Consider the following 26439-nt stretch of genomic DNA (forward strand, 5'->3'; position numbering starts at 1 on the left):
AGCCGGTACTCAAAAGAAGTTAATTTTTTAGAGTTATTGTTTTTGCTAAATGTTATATTTAATTGCCAATCGTAACTTTCAATTGCAATCTCTAATTGCAATAATACAAAAAAAAAATTGTCTCTTGCTTTGGTTTCGGTTTCCTTAACAGAATGATTAACTTTCCTTAAATTGTCACCTGAACAAATAATGGCTTTTTAAAATGAACAAGTATTGGCTAATTAGCAATTATTCTTGTTTCAATGAAGAGAGAATCTCTTCAAATCAAATGAGATTAAAAATTCCCCTACAAAGAAATGTTCACCATTCAAAGGACTTATAACAAAAAGTACGGTTATACCTTTGTATATATGTATGTCATATTCAATGGATGAATGCATTTTATTTACTTGGAATAGATTTAGGGAGAAATATGAGGCATTTGCGATGTAATGACTTTTGCATTAAAATAAATAAATTTACCATTTTTGAAAGGAATAACCTTTTTCAAACTTGACTTTCATTGCATATCTAGGGTTAACATAACATTGATAATACCTTGTATTGCTTTGGAACTAATTATGATTAAAGGGATAGTTGAGTTCTGTTTTAAGACCGCAATCGCCTTCAAAGTGCATGGTTATTGCTCTTATTCTTATCTATAACATTTCTAGTACCCTTTGAGGACCTAAAATTGCTATGAAGGTAATTTTAGACCCCAAAATGTGTGAAATTTAGCCAATACGATCATACCAATTTAGCTCCACTTTCAAAAAATTTGGTGACCGTTAGCTAATTAATTAACTAATAATAACAATACATGGGCCAGCTGGTTGGGCTTAATATAACCAACACAAAAAAGCCAACAAAAAAGCCATCGTTATATTTATGGATATTTCAGCCGTCTCTGAACCAATTTTGATCAAACAAAGATGATTTTTTCATTTAAATTGTATGTTCTTTCAAATTTGACACTCAGTTTTTCTTTATCTCACACAAAAATTATTTTGTGTAGCGCCCTCTGCAACAGAACTCGACTATCCCTTTAAAATCACTCCACATTCTTACTTGCAGATTGAGAGTGCTAAGAAATCAAAAAAAGGCGCTGACAAAGTGAAACTTAGCAACTATGAAGCTGAATTAATATTGGTAAGTATGAATACTCCCCAGGGAGCAGAGCATGTGCACTATCATTTGGGGATAATAATAATAATAATAATAATAATATGTCTTGTTTACCCAGGGTAGCCTCATCATTATTCATACTGTTCTCCCCGAGGGCCCTGCAATCATATTATTACCCCGGTCATTGGATTCAGGCTTACCCGAACACAATGTATGCACATTTTCCACTCCATGGGGAGCATTCCAGCCAGGCGTCATTTTTACAAGCGCACACTTGCTCATCTATTAAACCACATTAGCTTTGGCATCCTACCGGATACCCATTTAACACCTGGGTGGAGAGTGGCAAATGTAGATCAATGTCTTGCCATTGAATCCAATCCGATGGTACTTACAATGTAAAGCGCTTAGAAACCTAGTATTTAGTGCTATACAAATGTGACTGTTTTAAGTATTCATTAAAATATTTAATACAAACGACTATTTGAGAGTCCTACATGAATATTTCCCCAGTTTTAATGATGTTTGATCTTTAAAGGCAGTTTATCCCTCTTGCAGCCAACATCACATTCTGTAGAACTATGAAGGAATTCCGAATATGTCATGTATGTCCCTTCTGTGAAATTTAAATGTTAGCAGTATTGATTAAAATAATTAAGTAATTAATTTAGCTATCCATTAAATTAGCTTTTTAGCTATTTAGTTAATTAGCTACGTATTCATTTAGTATTTATTTGTATTTATTTGTTTAGTCATTTATTTATCTATTTATTTATCTATTTTTTGATATAATTTATTTACTTTTATTAAATTTATTAATTGTTACTTTTTTTTCTTTGTTTTGACTCTGATAGGCACAAAGTAAAGACACTGAGATGGGAAAGGTACTCATCACAAAAACAAAAGAACATGAAGATCATAAGGTAAGTGAGAATTTACAAGTTTACTTGATGTAATCAGGAAAAAAATCCATGATTGCCAAATCGATTAGTTTTAAAATAGATGCAATTTACTCAGTGTGCTCTTAGTGTGTGTCTTCACTATATGGTAGTATCAGTAGAAGTGTATGAAAATCATCTTAAACTTATCTGTTCGTTTTTGCCTATAACTCATCATTATTCTTTTTTTTGTCTTTTTTTTTAAATTTCTATTTTCTATCCTACTGTACGCATGTGTATTTTTGTGTACCGGTATACATTTAGTGTAAATGCTTCATACAATTTCTTTTTTTTGTGCAATTGTGCCCCTTGAGTCCTTGATTTTAGTCTAATCCAGTGCATTACAAACCATCCCTGAATGCTTGTCACAAGCAAAAATGTTGTATCTTTATGGTATTTCTTAGGAAAGTAGACTATTTTTCTTCTACTTCCTTGAGGAAAAAGATGGAAAATGGACAAATACAGGTAGATTTAGAACAAAATATAGATGAAAAATATATTCAGAGTTGAAAATAGTCAAAAAACACATTTTCTGTGCTGTTTTTCCCCCGACTATTAACTTGGCTAGTTTAAGACTATTATATTTTGACTAAGGTTTGTATATACCTACATGTACATGTATTAATTTTTACAAGAATAATTTATACTTCATACCGATTTTGAATGATTTTGTGATATCGTAGACCCCCAGTATCTTAGAATGTACATGAATACATTTTTGACTCTCTACATGTACATGTAGGTATCCAAAGTCAATTTTTTTATGAAATTATAAATCAGCTTCTAAAGCCTTCTGGTACATAGCAGCCAACCATTTCTATTTTGGAGGTATAATTCCTTTTTTTGGCATTCAAACTATTGTTATGAACCCTAAATCCCTTTTTTTGTTGAAACATTCTGTGTGAAAAGCATGTGAAATAGACTGTGTTCTTAATTTTGCCTCATGAGATTCCTAATTTTTTCTGTGAAAGGTTGGCAGGTATGCCAGTCATTCATTCTATTGTCAGTCTGAATGTAGAGGGTGCGAACTAAACTACTTCACAAATTTCTCAGAGCAAGGTCCAAAGACCGACTCTTTTGGTAAATTGAAAGAAACATTAATCAAAGGGGCATTGAACTGGAAAATATCATGGAAAAGGTCTGATAACTAATAAAAGTTATGTCACAGGTAGATTTAGAAAATAAAAGATAATGATATAATCAATTTTTTTCTTGTATACGTGTACCCTGTACATGTAATTAGCCAGGGACTTGATAACAAAAAGGGTTATCAAATTTGGTAATGAGAGGGGGGTTGCATGTGATCCTCCCCCCCTCCCCCTCGCTCTTAATGTGTAATTGAGTGAGTACCCATTGTTTTATTGCTGTTTTAGAGTCTGTTTAATGTTTTTTAAAAGCATTTTACTACATCATTTATGAGATTTAACCTTCAAAATATATAATGAATGATGTTTATGAGTCTGTTTAATGTTGATTTTTTTTTCTTTAAAGCATTTTACTTCCTCATTTACATGTATAAGAAAAGAAATAAAGTCAATGAGTCTGTTTAATGTGAATTTAAAAAAACACATTTTACTTCATCATTTATGAGATGAAACATTCAAAATAAATATTGAATAATGTTTGTGAGCCTGTTTTTATGTTGATTTTTTTTCTTCAAAGCATTTTACTTCCTCATTTACATGTATAAGAAAAGAAATAAAATCTATGAGTCTGTTTAATGTTGATTTTTTTGAAACATTTTACTTCATCATTTATGAGACTTAACCTTCAAAATAAATAATGAATGATGTTTATGAGTCTGTTTAATGTTGATTTTCAAAACATTTTACTTCCTCATTTATAACAAAAGATAAAAAGTCTATGAGTCTGTTCAAAAAATTTTTTTAAAGCATTTTACTTCATCATTTATGAGATTCAACCTTCAAAATAAATAATGAATGATGTTTATGAGCCTGTTTAATGTGGATTTTTAAAAGGCATTATACTTCCTCATTTATAAGATTAAACTGTCAATTTATTTTGCTTTGAATTAAAGATAATCCAGGATGGATAAGGACTACTGAGAGATATATATTGAGGGAAGGATAAAAAACTGAGGGGAGAGAAAAGAATCATGATTTTGGATGGTACTAAAGCAAATGATACTATGCCACTGAAATGCGCCCAACAATTAAATACCATTTTTAAATATCGCAAAAGTAATATCTGACCCCCCAAATTTAAATAAGTTTCTTACTTCACCTTTTATTTATTATATATACTCTTCCTTACTTGTAGGCCAATCTGCTCCAGGAATCATCGTTGACATACTGTGACAAGTCTCTGGAGATCTTAGACAAGCTTCGTCAAGTTATTGTAGCCAAACGGGAGGTTGCGTCCATGATGACACCAAAGCCTGTCTACAATGGTGACCAGATCAAAGGAGGTAATCTATTTTCAATCTGATGAAGATTTCTAGATCTTTGTTCTATTGGTGTGATTATTACGTCACAATAGAGTGCGCGCAAAGTGCGCAGGTTCTCGTACACATAATAGATGCGCAATGAAAATGACAAAATACGGCGCTGTCAATATAGTCTTACATATATTTACTGCTTTTTTAACACGTAGCCCTTTTCATTAGAGGGTAATATGGTCTTTAATTATGTCTTTTAGGATTACAACACGTGTAATATGATTTTGTAAAACCACTGCCCAGGTGTCTGATGCGGGTAATAATATATATACTTTGCGGGCACTCTATTGTGACGTAATAATCTCACCAAAGGCATAATCAGGGCTCGAATTACCCACCGGCAATCGGCAATTTGCCGCCATGCCCCTCTCACTGGCCGGAATGCCCTTTTCAAAATCAAACCGTTTACGGCCACAATATTTTTATCCACAAAAGTTTTGCCGACATTATAGTCATCGTAAGCCAACCCGACTTGTAATGTTCAAAAAGATTTTGTTGCCCATACGGAGCTCTAATAACAATGATAGTCGGCAAGGTTTTGTTGCCCCTCCGGAGCTCTAAAAACAATGACAGTCGGCAAGGTTTTGTTGCCCCTCCGGAGCTCTAAAAACAATAATTACCGGAAGGTTTTGTTGCCCCTCCGGAGCTCTAAAAACAATGATGGTCGGCAAGGTTTTGTTGCCCCTTCGGAGCTCTAAAAACAATAATAGTCGGCAAGGTTTTGTTGCCCCTCCGGAGCTCTAAAAACAATAATAGTCGGCAAGGTTTTGTTGCCCCTCCGGAGCTCTAAAGACAATAATTACCGGAAGGTTTTGTTGCCCCTCCGGAGCTCTAAAAACAATGATAAGTCGGCAAGGTTTTGTTGCCCCACCGAGGCTCTAAAAACAATAATTATCGGAAGATTTTGTTGCCCCTCCGGAGCTCTAAAAACAATAATTACCGGAAGGTTTTGTTGCCCCTCCGTAGCTCTAAAAACAATAATTATCGGAAGGTTTTGTTGCCCCTCCGGAGCTCTAAAAATAATAATTACCGGAAGGTTTTGTTGCCCCTCCGGAGCTCTAAAAACAATGATAAGTCGGCAAGGTTTTGTTGCCCCTCCGAGGCTCTAAAAACAATTATCGGAAGGTTTTGTTGCCCCTACGGAGCTCTAAAAACAATAATTACCGGAAGGTTTTGTAGCCCCTCCGGAGCTCTAAAAACAATGATAGTCGGTAAGGTTTGGTTGCCCCTCCGATGCTCTAAAAACAATAATTATCGGAAGCCGTTTTGTTGCCCCTCCGGAGCTCTAAAAACAATAATTACAGAAAGGTTTTGTTGCCCCTACGGAGCTCTAAAAACAATTATAGTCGGCAAGGTTTTGTTGCCCCTCCGGAGCTCTAAAAACAATAATTACCGGAAGGTTTTGTTGCCCCTCCGAAGCTCTAAAAACAATAATAGTCAGCAAGGTTTTGTTGCCCCTCCGTAGCTCTAAAAACAATATTTATCGCCAAGGTTTTGTTGCCCCTCCGAGGCTCTAAAAACAATAATTATCGGAAGGTTTTGTTGCCCCTCCGGAGCTCTAAAAACAATGATAGTCGGCAAGGTTTTGTTGCCCCTCCGGAGCTCTAAAAACAATGATAGTCGGCAAGGTTTTGTTGCCCCTCCGGAGCTCTAAAAACAATAATAGTCGGCAAGGTTTTGTTGCCCCTCCGGAGCTCTAAAAACAATAATAGTCGGCAAGGTTTTGTTGCCCCTCCGGAGCTCTAAAAACAATAGTCGGCAAGGTTTTGTTGCCCCTCCGGAGCTCTAAAAACAATAATTATCGGAAGGTTTAGTTGCCCCTACGGAGCTCTAAAAACAATGATAGTCGGCAAGGTTTTGTTGCCCCTCCGGAGCTCTAAAAACAATAATAGTCAGCAAGGTTTTGTTGCCCCTCCGGAGCTCTAAAAACAATATTTATCGGCAAGGTTTTGTTGCCCCTCCGAGGCTCTAAAAACAATAATTATCGGAAGGTTTTGTAGCCCCTCCGGAGCTCTAAAAACAATAATAGTCGGCAAGGTTTTGTTGCCCCTCCGGAGCTCTAAAAACAATAATAGTCGGCAAGGTTTTGTTGCCCCTCCGGAGCTCTAAAAACAGTAATTACCGGAAGGTTTTGTTGCCCCTACGGAGCGCTAAAAACAATAATAGTCGGCAAGGTTTTGTTGCCCCTCCGGAGCTCTAAAAACAATAATTACCGGAAGGTTTTGTTGCCCCTCCGGAGCTCTAAAAACAATAATAATCGGCAAGGTTTTGTTGCCCCTCCGGAGCTCTAAAAACAATAATAGTCGGCAAGGTTTTGTTGCCCCTCCGGAGCTCTAAAAACAATGATAGTCGGCAAGGTTTTGTTGCCCCTCCGGAGCTCTAAAAACAATAATTACTGGAAGGTTTTGTTGCCCCTACGGAGCTCTAAAAACAATAATTATCAGCAAGGCTTTGTTGCCCCTACGGAGATCTAAAACAATGATAATCGGCAAGACTTTGTTGCCCCTACGGAGATCTAAAACAATAATTATTGGCGAGACTTAATTTCCACTATTGAACTCCTAAATTAATTGGCGGGACTTAATTGCCGATACGGAGATATGAAAGAATGTCTTCATCCAAATGACTGAAACGTTTGGCACAAAAACCGTAATGACTCGGGCTTAGTTTTTCAATCCATCCTTTTTATTTGAACCAATCAATATCGGGAACAACATCTTTACTTCGCGTTGTGACCTTTTTTGGTGCGTTTTCACAGTTTTTAATCAGTGAAAAACTTGGATTTTTCTCGGAAGGAGGGTCTGGAATTAAATCAGAAAAGGATTAAGAGTCGAGATAATGGTACAAAGAATCGTCTTCTTTCCCATACGTTTTAATTAAAACGTTTTAATTAAAACGTCATAGCTTCCGCCCATCGCGCGGGAGGGGTGTGAATTGAGTTCAGAAAAGGATAATACCGGTAGTCGAGATCGAGACGAATCGTCTTCTTTCCCTAATAATTTATTAAAAACGTCTAAGCTTCCGCGCTTCCCTTGGAATTCAGAAAAGGGTAAAGAGTCAAGAACGGTACAACGAATCATCTTCTTTCTCTAATAATTCAATGAAACGTCAAAGGGGGAAACTCCCCCCCCCCCAATTTTTTTTTGAAAAGCATTTTAAAGAGAAATAGAAAGAAAGAGAGCAAGAAAGAAAAAATAGTTAACTACCAGTTTCTCAACAAAATAAGGTATCAAAAATTGCTCATCTGATCGTAATTAAACGCCTAAAACCCCTGAGCTTCCGTGGGCTCTGCCCCCGGGACCCAACCAAGGGCCCTTTGGCAGGCCTCTTGATACTCATCTGACTGCAATTTTCTGGGGGCTCCGCCCGCTGGACATCACGCCAATCAGTGTCCTGCCAGTGTCACAAATAAAGTATAAAAACATGTTCATCTGACCGTAATCAAATGCTTAAACCCCAGAGCTTCTGGGGGCTCTGCCCCCTGGACCCCACTGGATGCTAATCTGACGGTAATGTAACGCTTTAAACCCATGGGCTTCTGGGGCTCCGCCCGCTGGACCTCACGCCAATCAGTATCCTGCCAGTGTCACAAAAAAGGTATAAAAATATGTTCATCTGACCGTAATCAAATACCTGAAACCCCTGAAATTCAGGGGTTTCCGCACCCTCGACTCCACCAGGGGCCCTGAGGCGGGCCTCTGAATGCTTATCTGACCGTAATTTGCCTTCAACCCATTAGTTTCCAAGGGTGAACAAGGTATCAAAAGATGTTCATCTGACCGCGGGCACGTAGCCGGGGGGGGGGGGGGCAGTGGGGGTGCCCCCCAAAAAAAAGCCAAAAAAAAGAAAGGAGAGAAAAGGAAGAGGACGTATGGAGGAAAAGGAGCAGACAAAAAACATTTTAGAAATTCAGACAAGGATTAAGAGACGAGAACGGTACAACGAATCGTCTTCTTTCTCTAATGATTTAATGAAACATAAAAGCTTCCGCGCTTTGCGCGGGAAGGGGAAAACTGTATTCATGCAGGCGAGGACTATTATCGAGAAAGGTACAACGAATCGTCTTGTTTCTCTAATAATTAAATTAAATGTCAAAGCTTCCGCGCTTCGATCGCGCAGGAGGTGGGGTAACTGAATTTAGACAAGGATTAAGAGTCGAGAACGATACAACGAATTGTCTTCTTTCTCTAATGATTTAATAAAACGTAAAAGCTTTCGTGCTTTGCGCGCGCGGATGGGGGGGGGGGAACTGAATTCAGACGAGGATTAAGAGTAAAAAACGGGACAACGAATCGTCTTCTTTCTCTAATGATTTAATGAAACGTAAAAGCTTCCGAGCTTTGCGGGGGAGGGGGGGGGGGGATGAATTTAGACGAGGATTAAGAGACGAGAACGGTACAACGAATCGTCTTCTTTCTCTAATGATTTAATGAAACGTAAAAGCTTCCGCGCTTTGCACGGAGGGAGGGGAACTGTATTCAGACGAGCAGGCACGTACGCAGGGGGGGGGGGGGGGTTTGGGGCGTTAACCCCCCCTTCGGTTTTTTTATGTCTGTATTTTGGAGCAAACCCCCCCCCCCTTTTTTTTTTTTTAAAATGAAACACACACACAAAAAATTATGCCAATGGCTGATCTAAAAAAGGTGACCTCAACCCCCCCCCCCCACCCCTCCCCCCACCCCAAAGGGAACAAAATGTCAAATTTTCAAATTTCGAGACCAAAAAACAAAAAAAAGTGTCCTCTTACCCCCCCCCCCCCCCCCCCCCCCCTAAGGAAGAATTCCTGGATCCGCCCCTGGGTGCACATATCCCACCCCTCCCCCCCCCCCCCACCTTGAAAACAACGGCGAGAGGTGATTTTACGCGCACTTTCCACGTTGGCCTTAGTGCCCCTTAGGATAGATTTGTGCCCCTTTCAGTGGATTTGTGCCCTCTCAAAAAAGTGGCCTTGACCCAAATTTGATGTAATTCGAGGCCTGCATAATGTTTGCAATGTATCGAAAATTTCATCAAGCACTGGATGCACAGTGCTGGTTTGACAAAGTTCAAGTTGTTCAATTCTTTGAGATTGTCATGGTTGATTTATGTATTTGCTCTAGATGTCTGATTTGGATAACAATAACAATATTGACTGGCTTAACTTTCGGGAGATACCACATATATTGCTCTCACAATACCCATATTGCCCTCGTCTTTGACTTGGGGCAATATGAGTCTAATTTGGGAAATATATGTGTTATATCCCTCAAGGCCAGTCCATATTATATAAATATTATCCCATGTGGGCGAAAACAAATAGGAATGCGATTCATTAGATTTCCAATTACATAAACACAACATTCTTAACACACAATCCGAGTCACAGAGGGGTATTGAAAGGAATGATTTATAATATACCGCTAATTCATACATGTATGTTCATAGGTGTAGTAGAGGTGTCAAATTAATTCCTTGAAATGCTAGAGCGCCATAATGGCAGCACAGCTCAAGCCAAGGTAATAATTTCCAACATTTGTTAAGGCGTCTTGAGCATCCCTTGGGGTGGATATGTGCGCATTATAAATGTTGTTATTATTATTACCAGTTATCTCTGTTTTAGTCTCTAATTGTTGCAATGTTTTCACCAACTTTGATATATATCCTATAGATGGAATAAGCACTGTAGAGAAGGTATTCCAGACGCTGGACATGCAGCTTCCGGCGAGGGAGCCCGCCCTCGACAGGCGGAGATGCTTTGGTCTGGGAATGCGATCCTCTGTTCTACATTCCGCCTCTGAGAGCATCCCCGTAGCTCAGAGCCCCAAGCAGTCCAAGAGTCTCCCCAGAGGGGCACCCCCCACCATCCCAGGGAACTCCCCCTCCCTGCGGTCCGGCCATACAGGTACTCTAGGCGGACACTCATCCAGTGAGTATTAACAATATGCACAGACATTAAAAACACATTCACAAGTTACTTTATGACCCCTCTGACCCCTCTGACCCCTTGAGTGGCCTATATATTTTTAGGGCAAGGCCACTTTTCTGTAGGGCAGATTCCTATATTACAGCTAAAATAGGATGCGAACGTTCATGTGGTTGAACGAGCAAGTGAGCGCTTGTAAAAGGGCAACTGGCTGGAATGCTCCCCAGGGAGTGGAAAATGTGCATACATTGTGTGCGGGTTAGCCTGAATCCGATGACCGGGGTTATAATATATCTGTAAAGCGCTTATGCACATCGTCGGATCGATGTATTGAGCGCTATATAAAGACGGAATATTATTATTATTATTATTATTATAGGAAGAATTAGAAAGGGCACAAAAAATCTCCAAGGCCAAAGAGAGAGGCATTGAGGTCAATCAAAAGGGCATCCACGGCCATGACCTTGGTGGCCTTGGATTTATTTAAGCCCTGCTTTTTGTAATAGAGGAGGTCTCTGTATAACTTAAGCCTATTACAATGCTTAGTGCTATGTAAAATATTGACTTGAATACCGATCTAGATTTTTAAAAAAATCATCTCTCTTTATTGATCTTAGGTGCGGTGTATCAGGGTGCGGAGGAGCTTGGGCTATCAGACGACTCTGATGACGACCACGACTACCAGGTCCCAAACGAAGAGTACTTCGGCCAGAAGAAGAAGCATGACATTAGTATGGACAGCCAAGAAGAAGAGTACCTAGCTCCGGAGTTCGCCATCGAATCTCCAACGAGCCCCAGGGTCCCGCCGAGGCAGGAATCCATGCAGTCCAGTCAGTCGTTCGATTCCGGCCCCGGTACGAGTGAAATTCCTGGTTGGTACAATCAAAGAAAATTTGCTCCCATAACTCCATTTCCCCCACACACCACCTGAAAAAAATATAATTAAAAAAAAAACTTTTGTAATAGATTCACATTTATACTCATTGTTTGATCACTAAATTCCTTCAGTGTTTCTGACGACATGTTATTGAACCTCTTGTCCACCCCCTTTGTGATAAAAATCATTCTGGATCTGCCGATGGTGGGCAATCCAAAATGCTAGTCTTCTATTCAAATTCAAATTCCTTGTCTGCAATCGTGCATTTTGTTCTTTGGTGGGGAAAAATACATGATTGTTTTACAGAGTGATCGAGAACCCTCAGAATACTGACCCAGGGTTTTCTGAGATTCATTTTTATCTCGGTGTGATCAAATGTCCTTAAAACCTTTTAAAAATCAGTATTCTGAGACTCATTTTATATTGATCTTATCTAGCTATGACCCACCCACTAGTGATGCGGTAACCGATAAGAAATGTTGTTGGATTATTTAACTCTCTTCAAGTTCAGCCAATGGAGACTTGTTCTGCCAGTCTCTTTGGCAAGAGAGTACAAATGCCTGATTTTTACAAATTAGATGATATCATTATCTTTGATTCTTTGTTGTAGTTGACTACATGATTGTTGTGCAGTATCGCTAAGAACCTTCAGAATGCTAGGCTTATTTACTTGTTGCAGATTAGCGTTGTGCCAATAAAGTCTGCTACTGCTGCCGCTGTTACTGTTACAACTATTTCTTGGTAATATCACAATCATTTATTCTGTGTTTCAGGTGACTACATGGTAGTTGTCCAGGATGATTCAGAAGACCAGCCCAGGATTCCACTGGGACTAGGCACCTCTCGCGGTTCTACAGACTCCAGCAACAGCAGTTCCAGCACTGGTCCAGGAAGACCTGGTCCTATCAAGCTACCTCGCGTGCTACCCTCCTCCAACAGCGTGGACCTGGTAGAAGGAGAAGACTTCTGCTGGAGGGACAGGAAAAGTCCAGGACTAGTCCAGAAGAGCCAGGAACTGCCGGCTAAAAAAGAGAAGGAAGCAGTTCCAACGGAGAAGGAGACGGCCCTGATGAAGAGGAAACCGCAACCGCTCCCCAAGCCGGCAGTGGAAGTGAAGCCCAAGCCTAAACCGAAACCGAGGCCTAGCCCCAACATGTCTCCAGGTATGAAGGACAAACCGATGCCATTACCAAGGTCAGGCAGCACCGAGCAAGAACCTCATAATGAAGACTCAGGTGGTCTTTATGAGATCATGAGTGCAGCAGGTTAGTGTAGAGATATAGTCTCCAGAATGTCAGAAGGGAGTAATTCCTCTGTAAAATGATCTGGGCCCCGTCTTACAAAGAGTCGCAATTGATCCAAATCAATCGCAAGTCCTCCAATCAATTGCAAGTTTGCAGTCTCCTATCTCTTATGTACATACAATGTACTTGCGATTGAGCAAATAAGTTGCAATTGATATCAACTCTTTGTAAAACAGGGCCCTGGTGTAATGCTTGTATAACAGCAATCCCTATCATTATGAATATGATGAATGAATTATATAACAATGTGAAAAACCTCTATAGAGTACCGAAGCTGTGACGTCATAAAAATCTATTTTTAGAATTTCTCAATTTTTTCTTCATTTTCCGAAAGAACATCAAAAATAATGTCCAAATGTCGAAAACCAATTGAATATGTTAAATATTGGCTGAGATATGACCATCTGAATAAAGATACTCCCCATAGGAACTCAGTTTTATATGCTCTGGCTCCTAATGGTTAGGAGCCAGAGCATATAACATTGAGTTCCCATAGGACATATATTCATTCGGATGGTCATAACTCAGCCAATATTTAACATATTCAATTGGTTTTCGACATTTGGACATTATTTTTGATGTTCTTTCGGAAAATGAAGAAAAAATTGAGAAATTCTAAAAACAGATTTTTGATGACGTCACACTTCACCACTCTATATCATTTGTTTAAAGCCAGAAGGTTGTTAACTGTGTGTTAAAGCATATGAGTTAACTTCTTTCTGGCTCCAAACGGATCATTTGTTCATTGAGAATATAAAAGGTCAAACAAAATTAGACTATTTAAACATATTTGTGGCTTACACCCAGTAAATAAGATCGATTGATCGATCTGTATTGAAAAACAAGTCAGAAAAAATCTTGGAACCAGTGGGACTTGAACCAGAGTAGTTTGAAGAAAAAGGTTTTTTTCCTTCTTCTGTGCCTTCTTACAAAAAAATTCCTTCCGCATATAGTCACTCTTTGCATCGTATACAAATATTTTTGAACCAGCTTGATCAAATTCGAGTCAATATCCTCATAGAGTTAGAAACCATGCATTCAGATTAATTTTTATGATGCAATTTCATCTTCACGCAGATGCTCAAAAGATACAGATGAGTAAGAACGGTTTGCCAACGATACCTTCGACCTATGACCCGGAAGAAGGGACCAATCAGTGTGGTGATTACTACTCAGAAGTCTATGAAAGAGACGAGGAAGGTTCAGACTCTGATGGAGATTATTGTGTAGCAGGTATGTCCATGATAATTGTAATTTTCGAACTGATCTGTGCATATTAATGATATCAGAATTGTTTGTCATTGATTTTCAGCTTTCCATTCTGAAAAGAGGCCCAATTGGCTACTAGTATGTATTCAGTTGTGGGACAAGTAGGTGGTCAGTTGTGGGCTAGTAGGTGGTCAGTTATGGGACAATTAGGTGGTCAGTTATGGGACAAATAGCTGGTCAGTTGTGGGCTAGTAGGTGGTCAGTTGTGGGACAAGTAGGTGGTCAGTTGTGGGCTAATAGGTGGTCAGTTGTGGGCTAGTAGGTGGTCAGTTGTGGGCTAGTAGGTGGTCAGTTGTGGGCTAGTAGGTGGTCAGTTGTGGGCTAGTAGGTGGTCAGTTGTGGGACAAGTAGGTGGTCAGTTGTGGGCTAGTAGGTGGTCAGTTGTGGGACAGGTAGGTGGTCAGTTGTGGGCTAATAGGTGGTCAGTTGTGGGACAAGTAGGTGGTCAGTTGTGGGCTAGTAGGTGGTCAGTTGTGGGACAAGTAGGTGGTCAGTTGTGGGCTAGTAGGTGGTCAGTTGTAGGACTAGTAAGTGGGCAGGTGTGGGACTAGTAGGTGATTAGTTGTGGGACAAGTACAAAGTCATTACGATTGGCAGCAGATGGACATAACTTTCCACAAGTTCTTACTTTTCGTCTCATTTACATGAACTTTAACCTTTACATTTATTGTGGATATCACATCATTGCTTGACAGTGCATGTGATAAATGTCTTTCCATTAATTGTGCGTTCATCAAAGACTAGGGTTGGCTACACGATTAGTTTTGCATCAATATCAGTTATGTGACTTACCTGTAGACCGTCGTGCAGGTCAGGGGTGTATCCAGTTTTGTGTAAAAATAGGGGGCAATTAAAGATAAAGTTGAGTTCTAGTCATGCGATTGCATTGTGAAAGAAACGGTGTGGAACCGACCAGAAAAGGTTGATCATCTAGCATATAAGAATTTGTGTGTATTGCAAGGTTCTGGAATCATCAAAATGATAAGAAATTTGGCCAAGTCTTGGTAAAGTTACAAACACTGTACACAGAAAGATGTATATGGGACTACTCGAACACGTGGCGTAAAAAGCCGGCCCCCCCCCCCCCTATTTTTACGATGTTACATGCATATTTGGAATATGAAGGCATTTGAAGAGCCATTCACTGCAGTTACTGCCCCTTTTCAGGGAACATGTCTTATCTGATGTTCTTCCACACTTGCATAATAAGAATGAGTAACGCTCACAAATTATTTTTCACCTCTTCCCAGAACTCAACCTTCTCTTTAAAGGCGGATCTTGAGAAGTAAAAAAAAATCAGTTTGAAAATGGGAACACAATTAACCTGTGGATGACCAAGTTATCATATTCACCATAGGTTTGATACAGAAACAACCTGGTTCCAGTTGGCAATGGGTTCAGGAGGGCTTATATTTCCTCTTTTTGTTCTTCAGTATGCCACTCAGTATTCAAAGAGGGGCGGAAGGGGTGGGGTGGGGGATGGTCATGTATTTGTGCATCTATGTTTGCTTCCTGAAATATCAACTTTTGACTGACATGTTTTAAATCAACCTAGCACCCATCATTTTGTCATTCAAATCCAACCTCAACCTCAACGTCAGTTTTTATTCATAGGATGCTGAGAGTGAAGTCATCTACACAAGTAAATGTAAACCTTTTTCTTACCATAGGAGCATTGGGGAAGAAAGAGGACCCATACACAGATCTAGACTATGGCCATGAGTACTACCCCCTCAGGGTCGGGAGTATTGCAGATGAGGGGACGTAAAACTGCGACCAAAATCACTCATTTTTTAAGTTTGTAAGGGATCCATTGTTTGTACCTCTTCAAATGCAATAGATGATTAGAAAAAAAGCAAAGTATCTGCTGCTATAAAGAGGAGTAAATGCCATTCCAAAAAATAAGCGAACCAGTTAATCAAGTATTTGCATTATCCATCTCTTTTTTCATGCTGTTCTGAATATCTTATTTCTTTTTGGTTGTATTCTGATGATAAAATCTTTAGGCAATGTTTCACGAAACCGTCAAAATTATAAGTTCATCGACATCCCATCGCAACGTATGTTGATTAAGATACCCATGTTTCGATGGGATGTCGGTGTACTTGTACTTATGACGGATTAGTGAAACGCTGTCCACTGTGGGCAGCAAATGTAGACAAAACTAGCTTGTGAAAAGAGATCCCTGGTGATCACTTAGACATGCATCAGGGTCTCTGTGGTTATTCTTGCGTGCTGCAGTAACGGATGTAAACCTCGGTTGCAAGGCCTTGTCTGTAGGCCAAGAGAGACATCTTCAAAATATCTTTATTTCATTTTTTTTCTCAATATCTTTTCTTCGATGCTGAAGATATTTTTGCCCATTTTTCTTCATTTGCTCTTTACCTCTTCGCTTGATTGGTATTTTCATCTGAATCTTCTTTTTCTCTTTATTTTCTTTTACGTCTTTCCTTTCAATATCTCTTTTTATTAATGCTGAAGAGATTTTTTGCCCTCTTTCTTCTCTACCTCTTAACTTGAGCGGTATTTTAATCTAAATTTGCTGTGCCTTTCATTCATTAACCTTCATCATTTTATATCCCTTTCATGTATAGGCCCTGTTGTCCCTCCCAGATATAAATACAAATATAGATAGTCAAGGTGAACATGAGTTAAGAGCATGGTGCTTTTGTTCTTGCTGGATTTCTTGTGCTGATGATTATTATTTTTGTTCGGTTTTCGCTACTTTTAATTTTGTTATGCATTTTGAACACTATTCATGATACTGATGCAATTTCTTTGTTAGCAATGAAAGAAATAATGCATGATTTTGTACCAGAGAAAAGAAACTGTGGAAAGCTGTAAAAGTGTTCTGGAAAAATATGAGAAAATGTTGATTTGCACCCTTATGTTTCAATTGCTAGCCTTACAATACAAAGTAGTTACAGTTAAAGGTAAAGACCAGTATTGGAAACGCCCCAATTTCAAAAAATGAAATGGAAGCTCTCATTACCAATCATGTGAAAGAATATGTTTTGACTAATACATGATGATAAAAAAATTGCCGGGAAACCGCCTACTAATTCATATATTTGGTAAATTTGTTTCTCTCATGGTCTGTGAGAGATATAGGGTAGTCCCATACACATCTTTCTGTGTATAGTGCTTGTAACTTTACGAAGAATGGGCAAAATTTCTTATCATTTTGATGATTCCAGAACCTTGCCGATGCTAGATGATCAACCTTTTCTGATCGATTCCACAACGTTTCTTTCACAATGCAATCGCATGACCATTACTGGTCTTTACCTTTAACAACTACATTATTCATACCCATTGTAAATTTGATGTTTTTGTGTATTTTGTAACTTGAATTAGAACTCTTTGCTGAATACCTTTGGATTTAAGCTTTAATATTCCACATTATCAAAAACATAAAACGGGACATATCAATTTGTCACATACAAAAAAAATACAAAACTTGGTTTTCGAAGGGTATGAATAATTTACTTTTTAACTGTCAAAGTTACTGTAAATTCACAATTTTTTGAGAAATGAAACTGCAACAAGTTGCAAACAGTGGCAGTTTTCATGAAAATATCAATTTGTGAATTGCAAAAATTTATCCTTGTGTTAATTGTGAATCATTTATTTTGTGTCGTGAAACTTTGCAAATTCGAATCACTCGCAAATGTACGAACATTTCACGCACGCCAAAGATTTTGGTTTTACAGTACAAATCCACACATACTTTAATACATGAGACTTGTTTTGTTATTTTTAAAATGTAGTAATGTAATTTTCCATCAAAGGAGTTTGAAAAAAATTATAGTGAAAAATGATCATTAATTCATAGCAAGTTTTACTGGACTGGGCTTGTGTGCATGTGAAAATGTAACAAAAAATATAATTTGCTTAATTGTCATTTTCATAACTAGTGTGCTTGAAATGATAGCATTCCCCCTGCAATAACAATAGTTATTTGTAATTTTTGTTGGGGGGAGGGGGTGGGGTGGGGATGGGAGGAATCTAGGGGTCCTTGTGAAATACATTATTTTGAATGCATTAAACACAATTTTTTTTTATTGCCTGCCTGCTTGCAGCATGTCATGGTGGTTAGAATGCTTGAATAACTCTTCATTTGAAAAGCGTGTTAATAATTGAAGGCTCAAGCTTGCACTTTCCTAAATTTATGTTTATTTAACCCATTTTTTCCTCTGAAAGCCAATCATTTTCAATATTTGCGTGCAGACAATAATGCAAACAATAATGGTAATAAAGACTTGCACCGTGGTTTCAATATTCTATTTTCCTCAATCTTTTCAATCATTTTGCAAAAGGTGGATGAGAGGAGAGAAGATTTCTAATTGCTGGTTAAGGAACCATTTGCTGTAATTAGCCTCAGACTTAATTGGCTCTCAACCTCTTAGGTGTTAAATTGCTTCAATACGGCATATTTACGAGCTCTCATTACTTCCTTGGAATGGGTTGTCCATGCTCTCTCTCTCTCTCTCTCTCTCTCTCTCTCTCAAAATAAATTGAGTTCTATATATGAAGTCTTTAAAACAAATGCATGGTAAAGGCTCATCCAGATATGACATGGCAAAACCGTGGTGCCTTTTGTATGATGACATACAGTGTAACACGTTTCTGTATCTGACATGTCGTCACCTTCTTAAAATAATGGCCTAAGTCATATTTTCAAGATTTGAGAAAAACAGAGAAAACTGAACCAAACATAGAGTATATTATATTTTGTGGGGCATTTTACACAGAAAGGTTTGGGGATATATATGACTATTGAAACACAAATAATGCTGTCTATTAAATCTGTTTGATGAGAGGATTAGACTACTCATGTACTTTTTGGTTTACTCAATAATATATATTTGTTTTTCTTCACATGCTTGACTTAGGCCATTATACTAACTAGTTATAAGCAACATCAATCTGTTCAGTTCAGCATTATGTGATTTAACAAAGGTGGATAGCCTAATGGAGAGATGACTTGGGCAAAAAATACAATTTTCTTCAAAATGTGATTTAGGCCATTATTTTAAGAAGGTGACGATGTATAACACTGAGCTCAGTGAATACACGCAAGGCCTTGTCGCACGCAGTTTCCATTCGTCTACCCCTTTTAAACAAACGTAGCAGATTTGTTTGCAAGCGGTTTAAAGCGTCATATTTGAACAAGCCTAAAGACACAATAGACGGGGTCTTGTAAAAGTACTTGACTCACTACAACATGCTTTTTTATAGCAGAGATTTGAAACGTAATGTTATTTATAATTTTTGAATCTCGCTCTACATGGAATCACTGCAAAGTCTCAGAGCCTCCCATGCTCTAATATTGTGATGTTTTAAATTGATAAAACCTGTAGGTATTTGAGCCAGTTATGGTTCTAGAAGGGGGTTTAACTGATTTTAAGCATGACTTATGTATTAAAATGAATGCAAGAACTCAAAGCCTCTCCCCTCTACATCTGTACATCTAGTATGAGCAATGATTCTTTACTTTTCATTTAATTGCTTGTTTTTATTTCTGCTTTTTCATTTTAACGACACATTTTATTAATGCAGGTATTGCAGTTATTTCTGTCTTTCATATCCATTGTAAGGATGTATCTGAAATATCAATAACTAACCAGCATTCCTGCAGCGTTACGAATCAAATATCATTTTTTTTTTTTTTTTCTAATAACACCAATTTGAATACACCATAGCTCATAGAGGGTACACCTAAATGTGTTTTCTATCCTTATTCTTGATGTATTACCAGTATCCAATTCACATGATACCTGACCCCCTTCCCCATGCCAAGAAGAATGGACTGGTTTACTAACATATTCAAATGTTATGCATACTCTTTAAGCAGAGTTTGTTCTTGACAACCTGAATGCTTGCTTAAGGTTCGCCCGGCATAGCAACAAGTAATGTATGCAGACTGGATTCCAAGTATTGTAGTTCATTTATGAATATTAAACAAGTTGATAGATTAACTCGTCACTATAGGTCCCCAGGAAATAAACATCCATAATTTTGAAAAGTTAGTAAATCTGTCTATTGGCCTCAATATGTGCTTATACTGTAGATCCAATATAACCAGTGTTGGTTCTGTTCATTTTTTTAATTATATTTATTTTATTTTCCGTTACACATGGTGAAATTTTCTACCAATCTAAACAGGCAGTTTAAAATCCTTTTAAAAAAACATAGTACTAGTAGTTATCCATGAGGTTATGCCTATGAGATACACGACAGGTGTTTGGTTTCTTTGTTATCTTTGTATTTAAAAAAAAAAGTGTTTTTACTGAAATTTCTTACTTTTTATAGATCTTTAACAAAATGAAATAAAAAAAGAAACCACTACTGAATGTTTCGTAAGTTTTGTATTTTGTGTGATTTCTGTTCCAGATTTCCACCACCTTAAGATGGATGATTCAACTGCAGGTGACCAAGGAGGACAGCAGACCACAGCAGAGAAGGAGCACAAACTCCGTGCGGCCGTTAACAACAACCGCATTTCAAGCGAGGTGAAGGACACGTTTACGGACGACGAGGAAGACGATGAAGCGATCTACTGTAATGTTCCCAGCTAGTTTTGACAGGACGGGAGCAATATCCAAAGAAATGTTATATTCATGAGCTGTATTGCAAAGATTGAAGTTGGAACTCAGCTCCAATCCCCCATTCATGAACCCTAGTTCCTGTTGACGACGTGTGGAGATTTCTGAAACAATTTTGTTCTGTAATGATTCCAGGGGGGTGTTTCACATAGATCCTAAGTTGAACTTATCTCTATGTTGGACTTAACAATTATGGAAAGCCGTTAGCATCTTAGAAAATATTTGTTTAAAGTTATTTTGAAAGGCATAAGATGGTGATTCAAATCATTCATATTTTCTATTATCAAGGAGACTTCATGTTCTTGATGTGGAATCTATGAAAAGTCAAAAATACTTGAATTTTTGCTTTTGAATATATTTTATTTTAAGGCTACAAATGGCTCTTCGTAATGTTTAAGTCCAACTTAGAGTTAAGTTCCACTTAAGATCTTTGTGAAACATCCCCAGGATCCCTGCTGTCAATATAATGCAGGGTCTGAAAGAAAGACTACATTTTATCACAACTCGTTACCCACACTGCAACATTGCTGATCCTGAACTATGGCTAGACTGATTAAGGATTTGAACAAGTCTTCTTGTATTTTTTAAGAGCATCACAATCGATGAGCCTATCAGTGACTTTTGAAAGGTGAAAGCCTTCGTAATTAAATGCTGTTATAATGATAGCATGTCTGCCCTGTTATGGTCCAAATTTGATTTGAAATTCTAGGTCTGTTTGTAAGTGTATATGGTTTTAAAGCTGGTTGAATGATTGCTCACTTTCTGATGTGTAATGATCTGCACATGTTTCTTTAAATCTCTTTAATAATAATAAAAATAGTGAGTTCCCTTGTATAGTGCTCTGTCAGATATGACATTCCTGGCGCTCCACAATTATTACCCCGACTCTAGCATTCACGAAATGAATTCCAGCCAGGTACCCTTTTACCTCACCTGGATGGAATGTGGCAAATGCAGCTTTATGCCTTGCCAAAGGAAATTAGTGTTGCGGTGGGACTTGAACCACGAACCATGTGATCCACAGTCAGATTTCGTATCCACTAGACCACGACACCTCCACATGTATTGGGTCAGTGTATCAACTGTTACATCCTCAGCTGTCTGTTCTTATCTGCACAACTTTGTGAGTGAAATGCGTATGCCTTTTTCAGGGATTTTTCAGCATTTGATATGCCTTCTTGCATTACATTGGAACTAATGTTTATGTATTGGTATGAGTAAGTCTGCACTTTTCTTGTGGTTATTCCAATGTTAGATCTTTCGCTGATGTTTTAGAAACAGTTTGCGATCTGGCTTATCATTGAAAGTTGATTGATCAAACAATATTTCATATGGAAATCATGAAGCCTCAGTACAAACCAAACAAAGAAATATATAAACACAATACAACACAAATAATAAAGTGCAGGATTGTATCTTACGCATTTTGCCATTTTGTTGTCGCAAGTATGTATGTAAGTATGTATGTAAGTATGTATGTAAGTATGTATGTGTGTGTGATTCTGGAAAGTAAAACTAAGAGAAAAGGATGTGATATCAGAGATATTTTTTATATATAAGAAACAGATATACAGATAAGTCTTTTAGAAGTCCCCATTGCTTCTGTGAAGGCTTGTTGTCTTTCTTAGCTTAAGTCGAGAAAAGAAGAGTATTTACTTATGTAACAAGTTGAAGCTTGTGACATTGTAATTTATAATTTTCATTGCACTTGTAACTCATTTAAGTCTTTCACAATATACTCCGATACATGTATTGCAATCTTCACATTTCTGAATTATACATACCGTAGTCACTTAGATATGAAACATATTATTAAAGATAAACTTGTGTTCTGGTAATGCGATTGCATTGTGAAAGAAAAGGTGTGGAATGGATCAGAAAAGTTGATCATATAGCATGTCAGTAATGGTGTGTAATGCAAGGTTCTGGAGTCATCAAAATCATCATAAATTTTGCAGAGTCTTGGTAAAGTAACAATCACTTACACAGAAAGATGTATATGGGACAACACACATGGTGTCAGGGTTAGTACTACCCTGATTTCCTTATCTTTATATGCTCATTACTCAGCCAGTATACATTTTCTTCAAAAATTGTTTGGCACATGACATTTATTTGTAATCTTGAACATTCAGTGTAAGTTTGGTTAGATTCTGTGAGAATTCATTTTCTTTTTTTACCAGAACTCAAGTTTATCTTTAAAACAAATGTATTAAGGGATATGCATTTATGTCTTTCAACTCATATGTAATACCGGTAGATGTAGAAGGAGTTAAGTATTATCTGTTTGGAGCCAGAAGGGCATTAACTCATATACTTTTACATAGAGTTGTTGTTATGCCCTTACAGATCTTAAAGATAAACTTGAGTTCTGGTAAAAAAATAAAATGAATTCTCACAGAATCTAACGAAACTTACACTGAATGTTCAAGATTACAAATTACAGATTACAAAGAAATGTTGGATTACCTTTTGAAAGACCTACACTAAATTAAATGTAATATTATTTTTCATCAAAGGCAAGGTCACTGACTTGAGCCGTTTCCTTTGTGATATGTCAAGTCACCAACATCATGATGTGCGAAGCTGAAATTATTATATGGTGCTATAATTGAGAGTGTAAAACTTTGCATTATAAACACTGTGCTCACACACTTCTGCTTTTGGTTGGAAATAATGCGGAATTCAGATTGACATTTTCTTGTTTTACAGGAAGCCATACATGTTAATATTGTATGGTTTGACTCTGTTGAATGCAAGGTTCTAAGTACAGTTAAAAATCCAAGCAGCTTCTTAATGAATCAGAAAAAATATAAAATAAAAAATTGCAAACAGTAAAAACTGAGTAATTTACTTGTTAGGAAAAGTGCATACAGAAATGTATGTTTAAATGCATATTTAAATGCATGCCTTAGATTTATACAATCATGTTTAATAGTATATTTTCACAATGATGATTGTAATGATTTTTTTTTCCAATTTATTATTGTCCTCTTCATGATCCAGAAAACTGGTTGTAGTATTTTTAAAGTCTAATGATGTCTAATGGAACAATTCAATTTTATGGTTTACATTTTTCTATCTATACTTATTCTGTCTATTTTCTCTAGTTGTATGAAGCAGGCATGCAGTACGTAACAATGGAATATCAATCGAATTTGATACATTTAAATTCATTATTCAGTAATTCAGTGCAGTTTGTTGAACAGTATGCTTGCATCTTTGGACGTTTTAAAAATATAATTCTTAGAACAAATATCTTTATTATATTATTATAGTTTCAAAAAAAATAACTTATGATAGTAAATATGTCACTTTAAAAGGGAAATAGGATGCAAGATTTTAAATACAGATCCAAGTTTGAACTTCTTCTCTATGAATAATAAATAAAGCCCCCAATATACAAACTTTGGCCAAAAAAAAATTCATTCATTTACTTGTCAGCAACAGTACATACAGGAAAAAACATATAAATGCATGTCTACCGGTAAGTCTAAGGTTTATACAATCGCCATCATTGGTAGATTTTGTTTGGTTTAATGTATTTAGAATCTTTTAGAGAGACAATATTTATTATAATTTAATATTTTAAAAACCATAAGTAATTTTTTATTTTGATTTCTTACACTACCTCTGTCTGTGTAAAATTGGTACATTCATTGGTGGAAGGCAGGTTTTACCCAGTGAAGGTGGTTTACTGACAGTACTAGCATTCTAAAGGTACTTAAATGATGTAGAGGGCACACGTATAGTTGAGCTCTTGTGTCATATAATATATTTTAGGTGTAAAAATGTAAGAAATTTCACGTTCTGTGAACTCATATTTTTTCAAATAATGCAAATACCAGTAGTGTGTTGTGAATGTTGTACAACATATATGAATATAATATTTATATATATTCCTATCTCTTTCAGTTAATTATATGTTACTCAATTGCTCATTGTGTGATTTTATAATAGAAAGATGGCCTTTAAATAATTATGAAAAGTCAATTTTTTCTACAGATGATATATTGAATAATCTTGTTGTGGATATTGGTATATCCCGTTTTATTTACGACTTGACTGTAAGCTTTATGCCTCACCACATTATCAAGATGCATAAGATTTGTTTTTTAATGCTTTTATTTTTGCAGATATGTAGCAATTTTATATTTATGTAGCCCTATCACAGAATACACATACAGTGTCTTTCCATTTCAATCAATAGTTCACTACATTTCTTGTGTAGATTCATTCTATTTCAGAAAATTGTCTCCAAATTAGACATATATCATGGATTGTATATATTGCTCTTTACGTGTATATTATAAGGTTGTATTATCAGGAATCTCTTGTTCAATTGTTTCTCACCAGCATTTATTATTAATTAATAAAAGGGAAGTACCTTTTTAAACAAAGAACTTGATTAAAACTTTGTTTGTGTATTGTGATGTTTAAATTCAAAATATTTATTCAAAGTATATTCAACACTCTTCATAAAAACATATAAACAAATACAGAATGGAAAGATAAAAAAGAACAAGATAGTGATAAAAATTGCAGTGGCAATTTATGAGAGCATTTGGGATAAACAGAGAAGAGGGATACCTTGAAAAACGCCGTATTAGATTTGAAGGCAGATTGACGAGATCATCTGGAGTGGGACAAATTTTCATTTTAAAGATAAAGATCAGTTATGGTCATGCGATTGCATTGTGAAAAAAAACGTTGTGGAATCGATCAGAAAAGGTTGATCATCTAGCATATACGTATTGGTGTGTACTGCAAGGTTTTGGAATCATCAAAATGATAAGAAATTTGGCCCAGTCTTCGTAAAGTTACAAGCACTGTACACATAAAGATGTATACGGGACTACGCACACGTGCGTTTAGCTCTCACATAACAATAGATAAACTAATGTACCAAATATATCAATTAGTAGGCGGTTTCCCGGAAAAAATTTTATCATCATGTATTAGTCAAAACATATTCTTTCACATGAATGGTAATAAGATCTTCCATTTCATTTTTTGAAATTGGGGCGTTTCCAATACTGGTCTTTACCTTTAAAGTGAAATGGACACACATACACCCTCCGTATCTTTTCCCGTATTTCTCCTATTTTTCACTCACATACTTTTATCTCATCACATCTCAATTTCTTTTTCTTCTCTGCTGTATGCTACATCAAGCTAGGACGCAGTTAAGAACACTCCAAAGCATATGTCGATATTCATTTAATCATCACTAATTCACATAATATTTTATTCTTGAATCTATCTCCTTATATTATCTCACGTTCTGTTGTCCTTTTCCTTCATCTCTCCTGCCCCCCCCCCCCCACCCCCCCCCCCCGTAGCTACGCCACTGTGAATACGATTGCAAAAATCAATATCACCATAATCCAATAGGCTCGTAAATATATTACAATTTTTTCAATGTTTTCTTTCTTCTGTAGTTAAGACATAAAACATAAGAATTAATGAAAAGTGAAGAACAAGACTTTTCTACTATTTTGACAAGTTGGTGAAAAATAAAATCTTTGTAAGTGAGATTTATAAAAGGGATACATTATGAACAAACATACTGGTTGATTGAATTCCTGTTCACTAAAGCACCCTACTTTACATACTGACGAAAGTAACACTTTGTAAGAGGAAACGTTGTTCTAAATAGTTGATAAACATTTTCAACACCTAATTTGACTGCATTGAGGAATATACATTTTGCATATAAAAGGATTAAAACTATCCCACAAAAATAGGTTTCACGTGTTCATATATCATTTGATTCGGGGAAAAGTTTAGTTTTGTTTTTTCTTATTTTTTCTTTTTTAATATTTTTAATTTTGTTTTAATTACATTTTCGCGCCAAGAACAGAGGACTAGAACACAGTATATTTAATATACCATGTGGGTATGTTTGCCTTAAACCATAATGCATGGCCCTACAGAGGAATTTGTCCTGTTGGGAACTGGGGGGAAATGCAATGAATT

General features: G+C 36.9%; 1 protein-coding gene and 1 long non-coding RNA gene across 5 annotated transcripts in view; both read left to right on the forward strand.

The window, feature by feature from the left end:
* LOC755633 overlaps positions 1-20688 on the forward strand; it is a 36411-nt gene extending 15723 nt beyond the window's left edge. The window contains exons 4-12 of one of the 3 annotated variants that reach the window (XM_030981696.1): positions 1054-1128; positions 1959-2027; positions 4323-4470; positions 10148-10405; positions 11020-11274; positions 12053-12544; positions 13661-13816; positions 15523-15653; positions 20249-20355. In XM_030981696.1, the coding sequence (XP_030837556.1) occupies positions 1054-1128; positions 1959-2027; positions 4323-4470; positions 10148-10405; positions 11020-11274; positions 12053-12544; positions 13661-13816; positions 15523-15620 (1551 nt within the window). In that variant the 3' untranslated portion in view covers positions 15621-15653; positions 20249-20355. Of the gene's footprint in view, positions 1-1053; positions 1129-1958; positions 2028-4322; positions 4471-10147; positions 10406-11019; positions 11275-12052; positions 12545-13660; positions 13817-15522; positions 15654-20248 lie in introns of all 3 variants that reach the window. The other 2 variants (XM_030981695.1, XM_030981694.1) reach the window with 2 other exon arrangements.
* On the forward strand, positions 13824-14365 carry LOC105437994. Of its 2 annotated transcripts, none has more exons than XR_970792.2 (2): positions 13824-14002; positions 14093-14365. It is a non-coding gene; the product is annotated as an uncharacterized LOC105437994 (long non-coding RNA). The 2 variants fall into 2 exon arrangements; XR_970793.2 differs by having other exon boundaries at positions 13943-13957.
* Positions 20689-26439: the final 5751 nt, after the last annotated feature.

Source organism: Strongylocentrotus purpuratus, unplaced genomic scaffold (assembly GCF_000002235.5).
Source record: "Strongylocentrotus purpuratus isolate Spur 01 unplaced genomic scaffold, Spur_5.0 spur5_scaffold_12, whole genome shotgun sequence".
Taxonomy (NCBI): Eukaryota; Metazoa; Echinodermata; class Echinoidea; order Camarodonta; family Strongylocentrotidae; genus Strongylocentrotus; species Strongylocentrotus purpuratus.